Source organism: Plecotus auritus (assembly GCF_963455305.1).
Source record: "Plecotus auritus genome assembly, chromosome: 1".
Classification (NCBI taxonomy): Eukaryota; Metazoa; Chordata; class Mammalia; order Chiroptera; family Vespertilionidae; genus Plecotus; species Plecotus auritus.
In genome coordinates this window covers 189,753,107-189,774,938 of record NC_137770.1, presented here as the reverse complement: position 1 = coordinate 189,774,938, position 21,832 = coordinate 189,753,107, and the positions used below count along the sequence as shown (strand labels likewise).

At 37.4% G+C, this 21,832-nt stretch overlaps 1 protein-coding gene across 28 annotated transcripts in view; it reads right to left on the bottom strand.

The window, feature by feature from the left end:
- The window catches only part of MAPK10 (mitogen-activated protein kinase 10), a 313,508-nt gene that overhangs the window by 5,895 nt on the left and 285,781 nt on the right, over positions 1-21,832 (bottom strand). For all 28 annotated transcript variants that reach the window (XR_013961554.1, XR_013961555.1, XM_080686674.1 and 25 more), the window contains 2 exons: positions 10,912-10,975; positions 9,092-9,169 (listed from right to left, as the gene is read on the bottom strand). Coding sequence is in view for 26 of the 28 variants with exons in the window: in XM_080686674.1 (XP_080542800.1) it covers positions 9,092-9,169; positions 10,912-10,975 (142 nt within the window). In the remaining 2 variants the exon portion in view is untranslated. The remainder of the gene's footprint in view (positions 1-9,091; positions 9,170-10,911; positions 10,976-21,832) is intronic.

Genomic DNA, 21,832 nt, shown 5'->3' with positions numbered 1-21,832 from the left:
GCTGGCGAGTGCAGCTGTGGCGCGAGCCTCTCCCGCCTCCGCGGCAGCACACTACCAAGCGGTGGTGGCAAGAGCAGTGGGGTCAGGATGAGCGAGAGCAGTAGCGGTGCTGCGCCTGGCCCAGGCTCCTCTCTGGCTGCCTGCTGCTTCAGATTGCGAGAGGACACAGGCCAGGCTGAGGGACCCCACTCGGGCACGAATTAGTGTACTGGGCCTCTGGTATCATATAAACGGAATCGTACAATCTGTGATCTTTCATGACTGGCTTCTTTCACAAAGCATGATGTTTTCAAGTCTCATGGATGCTGTAGCATGTATCAATACTTTAATCTTTTTATGACTGAATAATATTCTATTGTATGGATGCATCAAATCTATTTATTAGCTGATGGACATTTAGGTTGTTTCTACTTTTTGGCCATTGTGAATAATGTGGCTATAAACAGTCATGTAAAAGTTTTATTCTAAGCATGGAATTGTTGGGTCATAGGGCAACTCTATGTTTAACATGAGTGGCTGTACCAGTTTACATTCCCACCAGAAGTGTATGAGGGCTCCAATTTCCCTCTCCCCTTCCAACACTTCTTACCTGTTGTTTTTATTATAGCCATCCAAGAGTATGTGAAATGGTATCTCATTGTGCTTTTGCCTAACAGCTAATGATGTTGAATATATTTTCATGTGCTTGTTACCCATTTGTATATCTTCTTTGGAGAAATGTCTATTCAGATCCTTTGGCCATTTTTAATTTTTTTCTTTTTATTATTGAGTGTAAAAGTTCGTTATATATTCTCATTATGAGTCCCTTATTATATAATATTTTTCACTTTCTTGATGGTGTCCCTTGAAGCACAGATATTTTTAATTTTGATGAAGTTGGATTTATCTATTTTTTTTTCTTTTGTTAGGTGTGCTTTTAGCCACATCTAAAACACACACCAAAAAACAAGCAAACAAAAAACATTTCCTGATTTGCTTCTATATTTTCTTACTCCTATCGCCCATATTTTAGCTCTTACACTTACTTAAATCTATGATCCATTTCGAGTTTATTTTTGTATATGATATGAAGTAGGTGTCTACCTTCATTCTTTTGTATGTGGCTAGCTAGTAGTCCAGCACCGACTATTTCTTGCCCTAGTAGTGTATCACAATGGTTAGAGTGTTGGCCCAAGCACTGCAGAGTCCCAGGTTGGATTCCGGGTCAAGGGCATGGATCTGGGTTGCAGGTTTGATCCCCACCTGGGTTGGGGCACATGCAGGAGGCAACCAATTAATGTGACTCTCTCACAATGGTGTTTCTCTCTCTCTCTCTCCATCCCCCTCCTCCCCGCCCCACTACCTTCTGCTCTCTCTAAACAAATAACGTTTAATAAAAAATATCCTCAGGTGAGGATTATAAAAAAGAAAAGAAAAAGAAAAGACTATTTCTTGTCCACGAAATTGCCTTGATATCCTTGCTAAAAATCAATTAACCATAAATGCAAGGGTTTATTTCTGGACTCTCAAATCTATTTCATTGATCTACATAGGATTCTCATGCAAACACCACTGTCTTGAATACTGCAGTTTTGAAACCAGGAGGTCTGAATGATACAACTGTGTTGTTTTTTGAGATCATTTTGGCTTTTCTGTGTCTCATACATGTAAATTTTAAAAATAGAAAAAAATTTTCTGTCAATTTCTGAAAAAAAAGAAGGTGGTTATAATCTTTAAAGGGATTGTGTTTAATCTACAAATCAATTTGGCCAGTATTGTCATTTTAACAATATTAAATATTCTAATCAGTGAACAATGACATATCATTATTTAGATCTTTAAATTCTTTCAACAATGTTTTGTATTTTTCAGAGTAAAAAATGTGCACTTCTTTTGTCATATTTATTATTAAGCATTTTATCCTTTTCCATGCTTGTAAATGGAACTGTTTTCTGTTCATTGCTAGTATGTAGAAGTACAGCTGATTTAATGAATAGAAAGTTTCAGTGTCAGTGAATTGGAAACTAAATAGAGCAAAAGACAAAATACGCATCTCATGAATAGTATAATTAATCAAAACATTCATGTAACCAGGAAGATTTTTTCTAGTGTGCTTTATTTAAATTATGACAAAATAACAATTTAAAATTTTTAAAATAAATTTTTGTAATAATGCAAACCAAACAGTATTTTAAAGTATCTCTACATAATAGTCCTGGGCTTCTCTTGAGATAGGCATTTCTCCTTAGCCCAAAAACAGTTGATTGTGTGAATCTGTTCTAATTGTCACAGTGAAAGCTGAGGATTGATTCAAACAAGGATGAGATATGACTTAACTGAAATAAGGCTCCTTTGTAAGAACACAATTTGATGTTTAATCAAATTGTAAATAAACACAAAACCACAACATTAGCAGCTAGAGAAATTATACAAAGAACATTGAGGAAATTTTCCTAGAAAAAACACAAATTTACATCTATACAAGAAAGAGGTAATATGCTAATTGGTCCTAATGGTGTCCCAGTCACGACCGGTCAATAGGCTGCGCGGGCACAGGAGCTGCTGGGTGGGGACGGGGGCAGGAACTTCCACCCCCAGCGGAGGTGTGCACAGGCCTGCCCAGTGCTAATGTCACGCTGCCTCAGAGGTGGAGGCCGCTCCCAATGGAGGCACATGTAGGCAGGACCTGGTGGGCAGGGACAGGGGTGGGGACTTCCGCCCCCAGCGGAGGTGCACGCAGGCCTGCCTAGTGCTAATGTCATGCTGCCTGTGTGCGTCCCTGCCCAGTGCTGAGGTGAAGCTGCCTGCCTGCATCTCTGGCCAGGGACATGATGCTGCCTGCCTGTGTCCCTGACCTAGGACGTGGTGCTGCCTGTATGTGTCCCTACCCAGCACTGAGGTTAAGCTGCCTGCCTGCATCCCCAGCCTGGAATGTGACACTGCTTGCATGCATCCCCGCCCAGAGCTGACGTGACACTGCCTGCGTGTGTCCCCGGCCTCGGACATGATGCTGCCTGCGTGCAATTATAGAGAAAGGGCGAATAGCAATATTAAAATATTTCCTCTAATTCCCTTTTAATGTGCATGAATTTCGTGCACTGGGACACTAGTTTATAAATAATATTGAATGGAGGTAGCAAAAACTAGAGTAGCATGCTGGGCTGGCTTTTAGTGGCTTTTGAAAGCCAGTTATTAGCATCTCTTTCCATTCTGCCTTCATTGATGTCACATTGGTAGCCTGAAATTGGTCACAGTGAGAACACTAACACTTACACCCCAGAAATTGGTAAATACTATAATCAGTTCTGATTTTTTAAAAGAGATAGTTGTTAAAGATTAACCAGTCCCTCGTTGTTCTATGAAAGATCTTCTGTGTGACTTCCTGTATTGCACTATAATAAATGCCTGCTTGATTGTAGTCAATTCTGGCTTTACTGGATGATACGTCTAAGACTGTTTTTATGTAGGCAATAAATAAACTTTGTAGACCATAAAACCAAACACAAATAGAAGAGTCAAGACATGGACCTTGGCTTCAAGTTGTTAATTTACTGCCAAAGAGTTTGTGAAAATCTCCTAAACAAAACTGAACTGAATTGAATTTGATTATAGTGCCACTTGTCCTGGATATCCTAACAATGTGATAAATATTCCTTTTATACTGCTTTCAGGGAAACCAGTAGACATGTGCATTTAAAGAAATGTTTTGATATCAATAAAGAATTATAAATGTTTGCAAATAAAAATGGCATTTAAAGTACTGAAAATATTAGCAAGTTGCAAATAAGGAATACCACCTACTAGCTACTTACAACTGTATCTGTAAGAGAAAGTTTTCGTTTCATGGAAAGAAGAAACTTACATCATTGAAAATTTCTCAACTCACAGTTATCAAGCAAAAAGGTATCTGTTATTTCAGTGAAAAATATTCTGCATTTTTAAAGGAAATTGTTTTCCTGACTTATCACACACAAAAAATAGACATGAAGAATTATAAGAAATACTAAAATGAAAAAAAAAGTCACTGAAATATATTTCTTTCTCTTTCTGCATGACATTAAGCCTCAACTGGTCTGGGGCTGAGATTTTTAAGAAAAACAATTAATATTATTGGACTAGAACAGTGACTCTAATTGGGAAGAACACACTTCCACGGTGTGTGGAATATAGTTGGGGGAGAGGTTATCTATAATAATAAAAGCATAATATGCTAATTAGACCAGACAGCTGGATGACCTTCCAGACATACTTCCAGATGACCTTCTGGATGAAGCTGCAGCAGCAGGGGCCGAGGCAGAGGCAGTTAGGGGCAATCAGGTAGACAGGCGAGCAGTTAGGGGCAATCAGGCAGGCCGGCGAGTGGTTAGGGGCGATCAGGCAGGCAGGTGAGCAGTTAGGAGCAATCAGGCAGGCAGACAGAGTGGTTAGGGGTGATCAGGCAGGCAGGCAAGTGGTTAGGGGCAGTCAGGCAGGCAGGCAGAGGGGTTAGGGGCGATTAGGCAGGCAGACAGGGAAGTGGTTAGGAGCCAGCAGTCCCAGATTGCAAGAGGGATGTCCAACTGCTGATTTAGGCCCAATCCCTCATGGATCCCTGCGGGATCAGGCCTAAACTAGCAGTCAGACATCCCCTGAGGGGTCCTGGATTGTGAGAGGGTGCAGGACGGGCTGAGGGACCTCCCCCACCCTATCCTGTGCATGAATTATGTGCACTGGGCCTCTAGTAGATTATAATGATCTGTGGAGCTTTATCTTCAATTAGAGATTCTGCTAAAGCTCTATCCATCCTACTCAGCATCGATACCTTGGTGAGTCATTGTTAATTCTGGGTGGTTTATTTCTCAGGTGGAATGGAGGTGGTGAGCAGAGTTTTTAGATTAGATGACCTCTTATATTTGTTCTAGCTCTAACATTCTATGACAAATGCTTTCAGAAGAAAATTAATTTCTATTCATGAGCTGAAATTCCCTCAGCAGTCTTTACAAATCAATTCAGAAAGCAAGCAGCCATGCTATTCTTGAAAATAAATCACTATGCAAGTGGAATCAGATAGCAGAAGGGAGTACAATTATTTATTTAGAAATGTATCTGAAATTTAGATGTATTTCTTATTGATATACAACAATTCCATAAATAAATTTCAAACCTATGTATTTTCTGCAAATGCACATTTCACTTCCTATTTATATTTTAAACGCATCATTAAAACATGGTTTTGGGTTTCAGAAACATTGTGTCCCTGAGAAGCTGCATTAACTTATTCCCTTGCTGCTGAGTTCCCAATGTTGCCAGGACTAAGTATTAAGGGAGTCTGTGTTGTAATATTACTTCATCTTAGCTATTTACAAAATAAGTTATGATATGCAGATAAATAATGAATAATGCAGGAAAGCTGACTTTTCGCATAGTTGCTTTTTCTTTCCAGCATGGCTTTCTGCATATGTACATATTGTGCCTGCACACACACAAAAACACAGGGGGGTGCCAATAAAAATGTAATAATTGGCTCTCCAGGGCCAAAAAAATCTGACTTGTAGAATTAGGCAATTTCCATGTCTTAAATCCTGCATGGTGGGTTTCAAGCTACCAATATGAGGTCAATAAACTCGTAGTTGGGAGAGATGAGCACAATTGGCTCTCAGGAGCTAGAAGGGTAGGCTCTGGTGCATGGCTGTCCTATGCCTCTGCATTATGCATACAAATACATCATATGCAAATACCTCATAACGGACATAATATATACATGATTTCTCAATTAAGCAATGAATATTTTATATTAAAATCATGAAGTGAAAGATTAAATCCATAATCATTTTTCCTATAAATTGGTTAAGTCAGCAAAATAAAATCATTTAATAATTATATAATTATAATTTAGGCATGTGAATAAGGTAGATAATTTGTGATTGTTAAGTACTTGAAGTGGTTAAAAAGTGGTTTAGCCTTCTCACATGTAGGTAGAGCATAAGTGACATAGTTTATAATTAATCATTAACACATTATAAACAGACCTGCAAAAAAAAAATCAGAAATATACATTTGATTTACCAAAAATGAGTAAATCAAATAACTACCTGAAATCACCAAAGCTTTATCTGACACATAAGCAAATGTCAGTAGCAACACTTCATATACTTGATTCTTGGCTCATTTATCTTCATGGTGATTAATAGAGTGAATAAATATTTACTAGCATCAGAACATACTGAATTGCAAACTGTGTTAAAGTTATGATGCTGTCTTGAATTCTTTCTTTGGAAGAGCACCAAGAAATATGCTGAGGGAGGGCCTGAGTAGCAAATTTTAAATTAACAAATGTTTATCAAGTTAATATTATGCAAGAGGCACAGCAATTGGGCATTGCATGGTACACAAGATGAATACATACAGGCTTTCTTCTCAATGAATTTATAATCACTAAAGGTGTAATAAGACAACATCTAAAATACGGGAACTAGTAATACCCATAAGACAGAAAGATCCTATTCATTTGGGATGTTATGAAAAGTCTTTTGGGACAAATATGAAAGATATTTGGGGACAATGTGGTATTTAATAAGCAAATACTTTAGAGTGAACAGAATTCCTAAAGGTGGTTAACCTCACCATATCTGTAATAATAAAAGGGTAAAATGCTAATTAGACCAGACGTCATTCCGGACGTCCTTTCTGACGAAGCCTGGGCCGGAGGGAAGCCAGTGCTGGCAGCCGGGGGAAGGAAAGCCTACTCTTGCACGAATTTTCATCCATCAGGTCTCTAGTAAAAATATAAGACCCTAGATTGGAGTGCCATGTGAAAAAGCCTGGGTATATTATAGAGGGCCATCAATATCAGCAAGACAGAGGTTACTAAGCTTAAATCATAAGTGATGCAAAGCCATTGGAGAGCACTGATCAGTGGAATTCTTGCTCAAATCTATAGCTTCCCCTCCCACCGCCACACAAAGATTACATAAATCCTAATTTCTTATATCTTCATCAACCTGCCATTGTCATTCTGACATTTCCTTCATTAATGAGTTAAAAGAAACTACTACCTGTCCTCACTTTCTTTTGTATAAGAACTATGGTTTTAATGATTAAAAAGGTATGCTTTGATTATATACAAACTCTGTTCCTTTGCCAAGTATTTAAAGCTTTCTTCATATGGCAGACCACTCATCCCATCCCTTTAATGATTAATTATTCTCACTTCTACACTCCTCAGGCCCCTTTTGCCTTCCCTGAGCTACATAAAAGGAATCGTGGAAATAAGAGTATTTTTGTAGAAGTGTTGTGAAAGTGTTAAAGAGAAAATTGTGAATTTTACGTCATCAAAGATTAGCTGTTGTGGAGACCTGGTTATGGCTGAGGGGAAATGGAAGAGAAAATAGCAGAAGATGGGGTGTCCTGGAGTGGGTAGCATGATTCTGATCACTTTGGAAAAAGAAAAGAAGATGAACTAATGATGACTTTAACCAAAGATGAATAGAAGAGACTCCGTTAAAATGTGTCCAGTCCCAGCCTGAGATGCTAGTCACCCTTCATTGGATCCTGGTATTTTGGCTTCTTCATATGTTCAAAATATGTTCTGGCCATTATGGGAATTCTTAAGACAAGAAGTCTTTTTGCCGTGGCAAGAGGCATCTTGAAGGTATTGGATTCAGTCTTTGGGTTCCTTAATTAGCAGCAGACAGAACATGCAGGTAAATTAAAAGCAACTTGTGCAGGCTTGTAGCAATCTGGATGCTAGACCAATGAATAGGGTGGGCACACAACCCCAATGATTCCCTTAACCCTCTTTAAAGAAAGGAAAGATTTGGAATGGAATTTGACATTGCTTCCAATCTAGAGGTGAGAAAAACACATCATAACTGAAATGCATCTATTTGGGCAGCGTAGTGGTTGTAGGTACAAACTTGTTCCGAGTAGAACAAGTATGCCAAATTTATTAATTCACATTACATCTTTTTTTCTTCCTGAAACAACTGAAAAATCCTGGGGAAAATTTGCTTATCAAAGGTAGAAAACTAAATCTATTTTTTTTAAAACTAATCATTTGCAGCCTACATTCTTCCCAGCATGAGCTGAGTATAAGCCATATATTTCCTTTTTTATGTTTTTATTGATTTTTTAGAGAGAGAGGAAGGAAGAGGGATAGATAGAGAAACATGGATTGGCTGCCTCCTGCATGTCCCCAGTAGGGGACGTGCCGCAACCTGGGCATGTGCCCCAACTAGGAATCGAACCAGCGAATTCTTGATGTACAGCATAACATGCAACCACTGAACCACACCAGCCAGGGCAGCCATTACATTTTCTAGAACTCTTTTTATATTCTCTTTATATTCAGAACATAGATCTTAGAAAAAAATATATTAGCATTAATAAGTGTAAGTAAATGATCTCGAGTAATCCTAAAGCACATTACATAGCAAAATATGTATATGCACAAATCTGAATATCACAAACTGAAAGGTTTTCCATGCTGACATTAATTGGTGCCCATCTTGGTTGATGCTTCAAGTACTGTCACACCAGCCCTGTGAAGAGTTCAAACACTGGAGTGAGTGAGGAAAGAGGTTTGGGCTGCAGGGTTTCTTAACCTCTCTGTTGTCTTGGTAGACAGGGCTTTACAGCTCTGCATTTGGATGAGTAGCAGGTACCTTTGAAGCAGCCCATGTTAACATTTCTTCAAGACTCCTTATCTCTAAAATAAGTTCTAAAAGAACTCCTGTGCTAGGTCTTCATAATGTGAATGGTCAGAATGCCATGCTGAACTTAAAACTATTATTTCCCATAAATGTGTCAACTCTTCATCTTTTTTCTAGATTCAACTCTTGAATCTGTAAAACCAAGCTTTCCTAAAAACCAACGTTAAAAACTTATTACATTTATTCCCAAGCTGGCATTCATTTTTGGCTTATCATTACTGAAGTTAAACTTGTATGTTTTCATTTTGCCTCTTCTAGCTAACAAAAGGTGGGGGGAATAAAACTAAATTTGTTAGAGGAAAAAGTCATGTGATACTTGTTCATATATGCGCTATAAGCAATATTGTTCGTCGCAATTCCTACTCAAGGCCAAGAGAAATACACAAGTGTTGGTTTATTGGTTATTCACTGAGAGTGAGTACCTGAAGGAGAAGGTTGTCCTTTTACGACACCATTTTTAGTCTTTTCTTCTGAATTCATTACTTCTTTATAGATAAGTTCTGTAAGAAACAATTATCAGTGTTATTAAAAAATAAATTTCTTCCTAGCCCACAAAGAAAATTCCTTATTTAATGACAAATAACATTTTGATGGGGCTGAGTAAATTAGAACACAATTGGGAGTCCTTTACTCCTCTAATCCTACATTTTCTTGCAATAGCACAGAGCCTGGTAAAAGTAGTTGCTCAATAAAGCATTTGGCCAAATAAATGTATGAGGAATACACATTTTAATTGTTTTCTGAATTCTTTGGGGGATTCCTAACACATTCTAACTTATCTCTGAAGGATTTTAATGGTTCAGTTTTGAACATTCATTTTTCTTTTCTACTCTCTTCTTAAGGGGTGTCATGCTATTCTTGTAAATAAATCACTGTGTTTATGTATAAATAACATTCTCATGACTTCAAACCATTAGTTTCCATCAATTTTTTAACTCTTACTTCACCTTTTTCCAGACTCAACTCTTGGAATTGTCAAACCAAACTTGCCTAAACCCCACCATTAAAAAATTATTATGTTTATTCCCAAACTGGCATCTATTTTTGTTTTTTTGTTACTAGAGTTAAACTTGTATATTTTCATTTTGTTTTACTTTGCCCCTTCTAACTAGCAATCACTCAGCGCTACTCATCCCTGCTTTAACATGGCTTACAGCTTTTATACATTTGCAGGTATTTACTTCTCCAGCTTCTCACATTTTAGTCCATGTCTATCTTCTTAAGTGATATTTATATCCTTTCATTTATTTACTCAGCACAAACCCCTAAGAGTGCCTTCTGGTCCTTATTTAGATCAAATTAAGTCTTTTCCATCCATCATTTAATATCTTTTTTTTTTACTTGATCCACTGTTTGTATTCTACATTTTCTTGCAATAGCACAGAAAGGAAGGAGGATGCTCATTTTCCATATTCTTCAACATGACCTCTTGACCACTGGAGTCTCTTTACTATCTTTATGATACCTCTTGCTCATATCTACCCTTTGTTTTCCTCTTATGTCCCCATTCTAAAATTTTCCCTTGTGTTTTTTTTTCATTTTCCTAATTATAAATTATAAGAATTAATTTATTCAACATGGCACAAACATTTCTTCTATTTAGATCTTCCATTTATGTTCCTCCTAATTTTGATCTCATTTAATCTGTATTTGGTTTTGTTATATTTATTCTACTCTGTAATTAGTTATATTAGTTTAACTATTCTTTATAGTTTCTGTCTAAGTATAATCTTGATTATACAGTGTGTTTGGGAAAAAATGAATTAATGCATTCATTCATTCTTTCTAACTTTAAAGAAAATAAGCTACTTAGTGTATTTTTTATTTAAATTCTCAAGTGCTACATATCAAGTGAATGAATTCATATATTAGTTATCTTTTATTTTCTAATGTCTAAATCATCTCAGACATGATTTTATCCATTTTGTATAAATTTATGTACAAACAGGACATGTTTAATTGTGAAATGTTAAACTGAAGTTTGCCCTCCACCATGGCAAATACCTTGATAATCTGTACTATTTTAAAAAGTGTCAGTATTTAATTCCTTTCATTCTTGAGTAAATGAAGTATTACTAGTAATATGAAAAGGTAGATTTAGTTTTAGGAGCTTTGAAAATGGTATAAGAGGGTAGCAATTAGAAAATCCTCTCTTACTAAGTTGTTTTAAAAGAAAAAGGCTTGAGAATATTTTGGGGTTTCAATAAGTAAAATGTATACTTTATTTAAGTAGTAGAGTCACCTTTCCATTCTTCAATGGTGTGTTCTCTTTCATCCAACTGTTTGTCATATATCTGAGGTGGAGGCTGAAAAATAAAAACAAACAATAAACTTTGTGCAATAAATTAACATGACTAAAGTCTTACAATGCATGAGATTCCTTGCTAGCAATTGATTTTGGTGGTGATCAGAATCTCATAAAATAAGGAGTAATTACAGTGGTGCAGAAGTTAACATTTTCCCACAAATTTATCGAGGATTCATTTATATGCCAATATTTGCTCTGACCAAATAAGGCAGCAGAATCCAAATCTTGTGAGCTCATATACCCAAATGTTCTGATTCCAAACCCAAGCCCAACCAACAGCCAGTCTTTAAAAAGCAAGCAAGACACTTGATTACAAGAAACCAGAAGCTTCGATGTCATCCATTCACTTGCCCTATGAGAGAACCCTATTAAAACTATCCCAGATAAGATTTTTTTCCATTTTTAGACCCCCCAGAAAAAGAGGGATTAATACCTCTCAGTAGACCATAGTACTACTCCAGTGTAAAGGAATATCCAGATGTAATCACCCTTTTATGTCTCAGGAAGCATAATAAAACACTTTTATGTATAGCTTTGTGCCCTATAGTTAAATGATTTTAGATATTCTGCTCCTGCTCAGGCAGAAGAAGCTGCCAGTTGTCTGTAAAGATTGGCCACTTTGAAACCCTGAGTGGCTCCTTGTTAGTCCTTTCTGGGAGAAATGATGAGACAGGGCCTTCAGTCTGACATGAAATCAGCAGTCCTCTTGCTATGAGAAGTTCAAAGAAGGAAAAGGAGAAATTTTTATCCAGGCAGGAGGATCGAAGATAAATTCCCTGACCTCTTCGTCCTGGTGGTTGGACCTGAGGATCTATCACAGTGACCTAGGGTAGTTCTAATTCAGGCCAAGTGACAAGAAAAACAATCTCCAGGAGGTAAAGAGAGAAGGGGCAGAGAGCTGCCTCAGCTGGCAACGATTGAGTGAAAGAAAAGAACTACGAAATGCCAGATGCCATGAGAGAGGGGACTCCAGAATTCATCCTGTCCAACACCTAAAGCAACAGTTTCTGTGAGAAACTAAAAGAGGTACTCAACAAAGTGGCTCAGGCTTATTAGGACACACATCCCTCCAAGACAGCTGTTATAGGAAGGCTTTGGACAAGGTTTTCAGAGACAGCTCTGGCTTCTGTGGAAGGGTCTCTGGCCCACGAGCAGCACCCACAAACCATAGGGGCTCTTCTTTACTGCATCCAGATCTCTAGTAGCATGGATCATGACAGAGGGGTCCTAGCCATGGCAGGCTGCGACAGCCTCACTTACTACAGAAGCAGCTGGATAGGAAAATAGAAGACTGACCAGTTGTTTTGGGGCAATTGAATTATTGAGCAATAAGTACTGATGAGGCCAGATATTCATTTAACAACAGTGATTGCTACTGGGGTTTAAGGCTTTAAACCAGCTGCTGTGATTCAGACGTGGTCAGCTGAAAGGGCTAAGCAGAATGAGACCCTCCTACCCCACGACATTACTGAGAACACAGAAACACTGACTTGAAAGGTAAGGGGACTGGGATAATGGGGCACTGCCCTGGAGACCTGACTAAGGCTGGATCTTCCACCTTAATTATAAAGGACTCCCAAATTATATGAATGTTATGATTTAATGAGTAAAACAAAGTCATTTTTGAAGATCTGTGAAGCTGTCTTCTAAGTCAGCTAAAATGCAGAGCCAAACTCGGGTCATGGAAAGACGCTTTGCAGAGTAACAGGTTTCCTGCTTTGCCTCTTCCTGAGCTCTTGTGTAGTTCTGTGGTAAGTGGGTCTGGCCTACGCACCCTGCCGGACACATTGTGCACAAGTTCTCAGAGGTCTCAGGAGCTCTGTGCATTGTTGACACCACTTTCCTCTTGTAACAATAGACCAGCTCAGGATCCTGTATGGCTGGCTTCTCCATGCAGTGGGTTTTTCAAGTTTCAAAATTGAACATAGCTCAAGAGTACAGTTCCTGCCAAAGTTCATGAATGCCATTTTCTCTTTGCAACAAAACTATTTTGAGAGAAGTTTTCCTTGGAGCTTCAGCATCCAGCTGTTGCTGATATATAAACTACAAAGTACATAAATTCTAACCACAAACAACCGCAAGAAAGAAAGCAGAGTACTGAGTCCAATATTTTTCTTTTCAAAAAACCCAAGAGGGCTGCTTTAAAAAACACTTGCATTGTAGTTATGGCTGAAAGGGCTCCATGTTCAGGGTTTTTTGTTTTCCTTTTTTCTTTCTTTCTCTCTTTCTCTCTTTCTTTCTTTCTTTCTCTCTTTCTCTCTCTCTTTCTTTCTTTCTTTCTTTCTTTCTTTCTTTCTTTCTTTCTTTCTTTTTTTTTTAAAGAAGGGATGCAATCACCTGCCGTGAAAGAGTACATTCACATAAAGATGTCTCTTACAAAACAATATAAAATATTAATTGACCAGTAAACCAAAGAGAGTAATGTCATATTCAGACACACATACACATGTGCTTAGTTGCCAATCGTCAGCATGCCATGGTCCATTACACTCCCTGCCTCCATCTGCACAGAGAAGCCAGTATTCTACTGCCCACTTGTTCCCTCTCCCCACCTTATTAAACAGGAATGTTGTTGGCTAGAGATGTACAGATCTGAGAGGTGTTCCTTGAAATCATGACAGTGGATGAATGAGGTCACCCATGGAGGGAATGCAGGGAGAAAGAGCAAAAAGCCAAAGTGGACCCTGTCAGATACCAAGGGTTAAAGGTTGGTCAGAGGAGCACAAGTCCAAGAAGAAAGAGGAGGAGGAAGAAGAGAAAAGAGAGGAGGAAGAGGAGGAAAGCATCATTTAGAGACATGCATGGAGAATGAAGATATTGCAGTGTTACAGAAGTCCTGTGATCAGAGAGTTTCAAAAAGAGGAAATAATTGGCAGTTTCTTGAAAGAGAAACAAAGATTTTGGTTTGCAAGGCACAATAAACCATGCCTTTAAACCTTCTAGAGTTTTCCAAAACTCAAAACTGCCACCATACCTAGAAAGATCCAGATAGGTCCTTAGTAGGGAACATTAGTAGAAGGTAGCACCTAAATAATCATAACAATGTAGAAGAAATATCCTCTTACCAATATGGACATTGTATATAATAAAACAAAAAGGAACTGTACAACAGACTGTGAGACTGAAAAGATAAAAAAATACATTTATAATACTCTCATATCTGCTCTCTCAACTATCTTTGAGGGCTTGATAAATAGAGAACTGTTCTCTCTCTAATTAAGGGAAGGCACTTTTATTTTCTGAGAATATAAACTAGGCTCCATCTATGCCCTAATAATCCTCAGATTAGGAAACTAAGACTCAAAGAAATTCCTTTTAAAACATCTTAAAGTCACATAGCTAATTAATGATGAGACTTTGCTTAAAACCCAACTTAAAGAATAAGTCAGAGCAAATGGTAATTGAGATCTAAAATAAGGTATAATGAAACAATATTTAAAGTAAAACAAGAATTGAAACACAAGCCAATAGGGAGACTGTAGGTCTCAATTTGCCCCCAAAGAGTCCTGGCTTGTTCTAGCTGTCCTTGTAGTTCTTTTATTCTTTTAAATTTACCTTTATTGTTGAAAGTATTACCCCATTGATCCCTTCTATCCCTCTACTCCACAACTTCCTATCTTTGTAGTTTTTAATAGCCCCCGGTCATTTCATACTCATAAATGTTTGGGGGCTAATTATGTGAGAATCCTACATGGCAATGTTGTGACATGGCATATTAGAGATCTCACAAATATGGTAATTAAAGGATGAAGAAAACAACTGAATTGCAACATTTCCCTACCACTGGGGTCTCAACAATTGTAGCTGTACCCTTTGTTGCCCTAAGATATCAAGTCAGCATTTTCTTACATTTTCTCCATCTTTAGAAATATAAAACTCAGCTATAAAATATGCCTCTTGACAGAAAGTACATAAAAGAGTGCAATTCTATATAATAAAATTGGGACTGAGGAATCTGAATTTTGTTGGCATTCTCTTGGTTCTTGTTGCTGGGCATGATTTCTTGCTGAAGAGATCTCTAATCAGAACCTATTCAAATTTCTGACTGATTTTCCTAAGGCACAAGTTGCTCTCTCGTGTGATTTCATTTTATATCATATATTTAAATAATACTTCTTCATTGAGTAAAATGTATGAATTGATTCTTTCCTTAATCTTCAAGATAAATCTATTTTCAACAGCATCATAGATTGTCAGTGTTGGAAGAGAGTTTAGAAATTACCTAATGCCACCTTTGTTCACTTTGCAAATAAGAATATAAAAACTCAGAAAGCTTAAGTGATTTGAACATGGTCATGGAGTTAATTAGTGGCAGGAATAAAATATATGATCTCTTAGAAAAAAGACAGAATAACAAAGTTATTATGGGTTGAAGAAATGCTAAATTGAATAATTCAACACTTACAAAAGACTTTCATTAGTGGCAAATGTGAGTCTGCCACTCTGATTTCTGTTTCAATTTTCTGTCACTCTATACATGTAGCTAGATCTGGCAACTATCACCCAAGTAGTCAACACTTATATTCCTCAATGCTGTTTGCCAAAATATCTTGGACAACATCATGAACTCTACACACGTGCATCTCAAAAAAGATGAGAAACAGATATAAGAAATCCAAGTTGTACAATGTTGTTCCATTTATCCATCTTTGAGCCCTGAATTAACATTTTTTCCAAATCAGTCATGTTCTGAACCATATGACAATCATCAAGTTGCTGATGTTTGTATTCCACTTCTTTTGTCCTAATTATGCAGGCAATATGGTTTTGTTCCACTTTTTCTCTCTGTGTTGAGCTGCCCCGTTGAAAATGTCAATGAGAGTTTTAAATAGCATTGTTTTTCAGTGTGTGCTTTCTCTATTAATTCAGAAACTGGAGTAAAGAAAATAGTGTTATCTCCTATTTTTTTTTCTCATTAACCTTTGCAGTTGGAGGATTGACAAAAGATGCATTATTTATTATAAGGCTTCAATCAAGAAGGATGAATTCTAGTACAAAATTAGATCAGAAAATTCATTTAAGAAAATATGCAAGGCATCCAAATTGGAAAAGAAGAAGTAAAGATGTCATTATTCACAGATGACATGATATTGTACATAGAAGACCCTAAAGATTCCACCAAAAAACTACCAGACTTAATAAATGAATTTGGCAATGTAGCAGGATACAAAATTAACACCCAGAAATATATGGCATTTTTATACACCAATAATGAACTCACAGAAAGAGAAACTAAAAAAAACAAAACCCTATTCACTACTGCAACCAAAAAGTTAAGATACCTAGGAACAAACTTAACCAAGGAGGTAAAGGACCTGCACTCAGAAAATTATAGGACACTGAAGAAAGAGAAAGAATAAAACATAAACAAATGGAAGAATATACCATGTTCATGGATTGGTAGAATCAACATCATTAAAATGTCCATACTACCCAAAGCAATTTATAGATTCATTGCAATCCCATTAAAATACCAACAGCATACTCCAAAGACCTAGAAAAAACTCTCCAAAAATTCATCTGGAATAATAATAAAAAAAAGACCCCAAATAGCTGCAGCAATCTTGAGAAAGAAGAACAAAGTTGGAGGGATCACAATACCAGATATCAAGCTATATTACAAAGCCACTGTTCTCAAAACTGTCTGGTACTGGCACAAGAACAGACATATAGACCAATGGAACAGAACAGAGAACCCAGAGCCAACCCAAGCCATTATGCTCAATTAATATTTGATAAAGGAGGCAAGAGCATACAATGGAGTCAAGAGAGTCTCTTGAATAAATTGTGTTGTGAAAATTGGTCAGATACATGCAAAATAATGAAACTAGACACAACTTGCACCATAAACAAAAATAAACTCAAAATGGATAAAGGACTTAAAATGTAAGATGGGAAACCATAAGAATACTAAAAGAAGCCATAGGCAGCAAAATAGCAGACATTTGTCGTAATAATATCTTTACCAGTACAGCTCCTAGAGCAATTGAAATTAAGAAGAAAATAAACAAATGGTACTTCATCAAAATAAAAAGCTTCTGCACAGCAAAAGAAACCATCAATAAAACAACAAGATAGCCCACTGCATAGAACATATTTGCCAATGTTATCTCCAATAAGGGTTTAATCTCCAAATTTAAAGGGAACCCATACAACTTAACAAAAGGAAGATAAACAAACCAATCAAAAAATGGGCAAAGGACCTAAACAGACACTTTTCAAAAGAAGATATACAGAAGGCCAAGAGACATATGAAAACATGCTCAGAGTCTTTAATCCTCTGAGAGATGCAAATCAAAACAACAATGAGGTACCATTTCACACCTGTCAGAATGGCTATCATCAACAAATCAACAAATGACAAGTGCTGGTGAGGATGCAAAGAAAAAGGAGCCCTCATGCACTGCTGGTGGGAATGCAGACTGGTGCAGCCACAGTGGAAGACAGTATGGAGTTTCCTCAAAAAATTAAGAATGAAACTTCAATTTGACCCAGTAATCCCACCTCTAGGAATATATCCCAAGAAAACAGAAACACCAATCAGAAAGGATATACACACCCCTGTGTTCATAGCAGCACAATTTATAATAGCTGAGATTTGGAAACAGCCTAAGTGCCCATCAGCAGATGAGTGGATTAGAAAACTATGGTACAGCTACACAATGGAATACTACGATGCTGTAAAAAAGAAGGAATTCTTACCATTTGCAACAGCATGGATGGAATTGGAGAGCATTATGCTAAGCAAAATAAGCCAGTCAGAGAAAGATAAATACCACATGATCTCACTCATTTGTGGAATATAATGAACAACATAAACTGATGAACAAAAATAGAACCAGAGATATAGAAGTATCAAACAGACTGTCCAACCTATAAGGGAAGGCAGGGGGTGAAGGGTTAAGAGATCAACCAAAGGACTTGTATGCATGCATATGAGCATAACCAATGGACACAGACAGTAGGAAGGTGAGGGCATGTGTTGGGAGGTAGGAGCAGCCAGGGAGAGGTTAATGGGGGGAAAAAGGAGACTCACGTAATATTTTAAACAATAAAGAATTTAAATTTAAAAAAGTGAGATAATAAAAATAAACTCAAGTTCAAAAAAAAAAATAAAGACACACAGGTCTTTCCTCAAAAAAGAAAAGAAAAGGTGCCAAATTTGATTTTATATTTCCTTAAATCTACATAGAATAAGTTTTCCAAATGTATTTATAATTTTTTCTTTAATCCTCATTGAGGGTATGTTTTTATTGATGTTTTGGAGAGAGTGAGAGAGAGAGAGAGAAACATCAACCACTTGCCTCCCAAATTCAACTTGATGGGGATGGAATCCACAATCTAGGTATGTTCCCTGACCAGAAAGTGAACCTGCAAACTCTTGGTGTACAGGACGATGCTCCAACCAACTGAGTCAACTGGCCAGGGCCCAAATGAATTTAAAATTTTTCATGAACAGAACTTCTTGAAGTTTTGACCTCCTCATTAGAAAAATTGTTAGATAGAATAATCTATTTTTTTAATCTGACCCAATGATATTTTAGAGGAAGGGAGAAAAAGAGAAAGAGAGAGAGAGAGAGAGAGAGAGAGAGAGAGAGAGAGAGAGAGAGAGAGAGAGAGAGAAAGAGAGAACCATCAATTGGTTGCTTCCCATAAGTGCCCCGATCGAACCCGCAAGGTAAGTAAAGTATGTGCCTGATTAGGAATGGAACTCGCAACCTTTTGGTGCACAGGATAACACTCCAACCAACTGAGCCACACAGTCAGAGCTAGATAGAATAATTATTATATCACACTCAATGATGCTATGTACTTTTATTTTTATTTATTTAGTTAGTTTTAGCTAATGACCACTTAGTACGGTCTATTTTTTTTTTCTAAAACCTTATATCATCTGTAGCACCAAGAACAGCTCATTATCCACAACAGGGTTTAATATTTGCTTAACAATCTTAGCAACAAGTTGCCAAATTAATAAAGTGTGATAGCAATATGCACAATTCACATGATTCACTAAATATAATTCTCCAAAGTTACATAGTTTATCTATATTGTGAATTTACTATGCAGTAAGCAGTGATATAGTTTGCAATTACTAAAAATTTCATTGCCTTCTAAAAGTAGACAAATGGCAGCTATTCAGGCACTACCTGATGATTTTTAAAATGTGCTTAGGCAAGTTTTAGGAACTGTGCCAGTGCTCTTGAAAAGAAATTAAACACTTTATACTGCAGATGAAGTAAATGTCCTTAAAAGCTAAAAGTACTCCACAATGGGGAATAAGAGGCAAGTAAAATCTGCCTCTGAGAACTAATTCAGTCTTCTTTCCCAGGCTGTTTCACGTTGGTCCCCAGCATAGCTCCAGGAGGGGATTCGAATGCAAGTGGTCATTTGGAGATGTGCTCTCCGAACCCCTGGTAAGGAAGGGCAGGAGGACGGATAGGGAAGCATGAATGACACAAGAGAGTTAGTGACTTTAACAAGAACTGTTTTGTGGCAGAAGTCAAACGGCGCTGTGTTAAAGAGTAAGTGGGAGGTAAGAAATAAAAAATTGTGAGACTGAATAAGTCCTTTGAAAAGTATTTTGTGGGTGGTGGTGAAGAATTAATAAGCTTTGACAAGTTGGGTATGAAGGGGCATGAGGGAGGAATCTAGAATGACTCCTAGGGAATTGGCTCAATTATCTGGGTAGAAAGTCATGCCCTGGATTGAAAGTACAATGTGAGGGAGCAGAACAAGCAGGTTTTGTGTCAATAGGGGATATGTCCAGTTCAATATTTAATATGTTAATTTTGAGACACCAATTTAAATGCCAGTGATTGTGAGGTTTATAGATCTGGAACTCAGGACAGCTATATGGGACAATGTAGAGATCTCAGTTTTGTTTGTGGTCATTAAAATTAAAACAAAACAACAAGAAAGCCTACTGTATGGGAGAACATATTTGCCAATAGTATTTCAGATAAGAATTTAATCTCCAAAATTTACAGAGAACTCATACAACTTAACAAAAGGAAGAAAAACTATCCAATCAAAAAATGGGCAAAGGACCTAAATAGACACTGTTCGAAAGAAGAGATACAAAAGGCCAAGAGACATATGAAAACATGCTCAAAGTCACTAATGATCCGAGAGATGCAAATCAAAACAACAATGAGGTACCATCTCACACCTGTTAAAATGGCTATCATCAACAAATCAACAAACGACAAGTGCTGGAGAGGATGTGGAAAAGAAGGAACCCTCCTGCACTGCTGGTGGGAATGCAGACTGGTGCAGCCACTGTGGAGAACAGTATGGAGTTTCCTCAAAAAGTTAAAAATTTTGGAACTCCCATTTCACCCAGTAACCCCACTTCTAGGACTATATCCCAAGAAACTAGAAACACCACTCAGAACGGATATAGCAGCACAATTTACAATAGCTAAGATTTGGAAACAACCTAAGTGCCCATCAGCAGATGAGTGGATTAAAAAACTAAGGTACAGCTACACAATGGAATACTATGCCACTCTAAAAAAGAAGGAACTTTTACCATTTGCAACAGCATGGATGGAATTTGAGAGCATTATGCTAAGTGAAATAAGCCAGTCAGAGAAAGATAAATATAACATGATCTCACTCATATGTGGGATATAATGATCAACATAATTTGATGAACAAGAATAGATCCAGAGACAAATGGCAGGGGAGGAGGGGTTAGAGAGCAACCACAGGACTTGTATGCATGCATATTAGCATAACCAATGGACACAGACACTGGGGCGGTGGGGGTTTACCCAGGGTGGGAATGGCTGGGGGTGGGGGTGTCAAGCGGGGAAAAAGGAGACATATGTAAAACTTACAACGATAAAAAATTAAGCTATAGTCAAAGGTAAGATTTCCACGGAGAAAAGAAGTGAGGGCTACAGGAGAGAACTTCTGGGAGTCACATTCTAAGGGAACACTCAGCAATGGAGACTGGGGAACAGGAGAGCTGTCATCACAGCTGTCAAGGGGGAATGTACCTGGAAGGAGGGTGTTATCCACTAACTCAAATGGCAAAGATGCATGAGATGCCAATTTTCTTTACATCTGGCCTCTTAGGAGGCCACTGGTGATCTTAGAGAGTTTCAAGGTTTGAGAAGTGAACTAGAATAATTGTGAATAAACATAAGCTAATTTTTTACAGAAACTTGAGGATAAAGGTAGAAGGTATTTCCTTTGCTAATGGCGTCTTCCATTGCTAACGGTGTAGTAAAACAAAAATTGACTTTGATTATTTGTTCTTTAAAATGAAAGCGACTAAGAGCATGCATATTTGCATAAGCACCGGTGGAAAGTGAAAGATAGAACTTACATAGTTGAAAAAGAGACCCACATGGAAAAAAGAAAGACTGTACATGAAAAAATACTGTATCCTAGGTTTTCCTGGACTCTGTATATCTGGCTCCATCCCAGAATTATCACTTCCTCTTCAACATCTTCATCACCCTACCATCCATATCATACAAAGTTGATTTCCATATATGATTTCATTTAGTCCTTATAACAACCCTCCTCTTCTCGGAATACACTGAAGCACAAAGATATTACATTTACTATTGGTGAATGGCAGAGACAATATTTAAACCCAAATCTGTCTGATTACAAAATCCATGTTCTTTGCCTTGTTCCACCCAACTACAGTGCCTGCTAATTTAAGCTGTTAAAATAAATATATCTAAAAGTTTTCTCAGCCAAGCAAACCAACAGAGTACAACAGGAAACAGAAAAGTCAATGCTGTCTGGAGGAACCCTCCAATGCTTTTAATTAGTATTACAGACACAAATTTCCCTGTCCATTCAACAGAGGGACTGGTGTGTGCATGCGCTC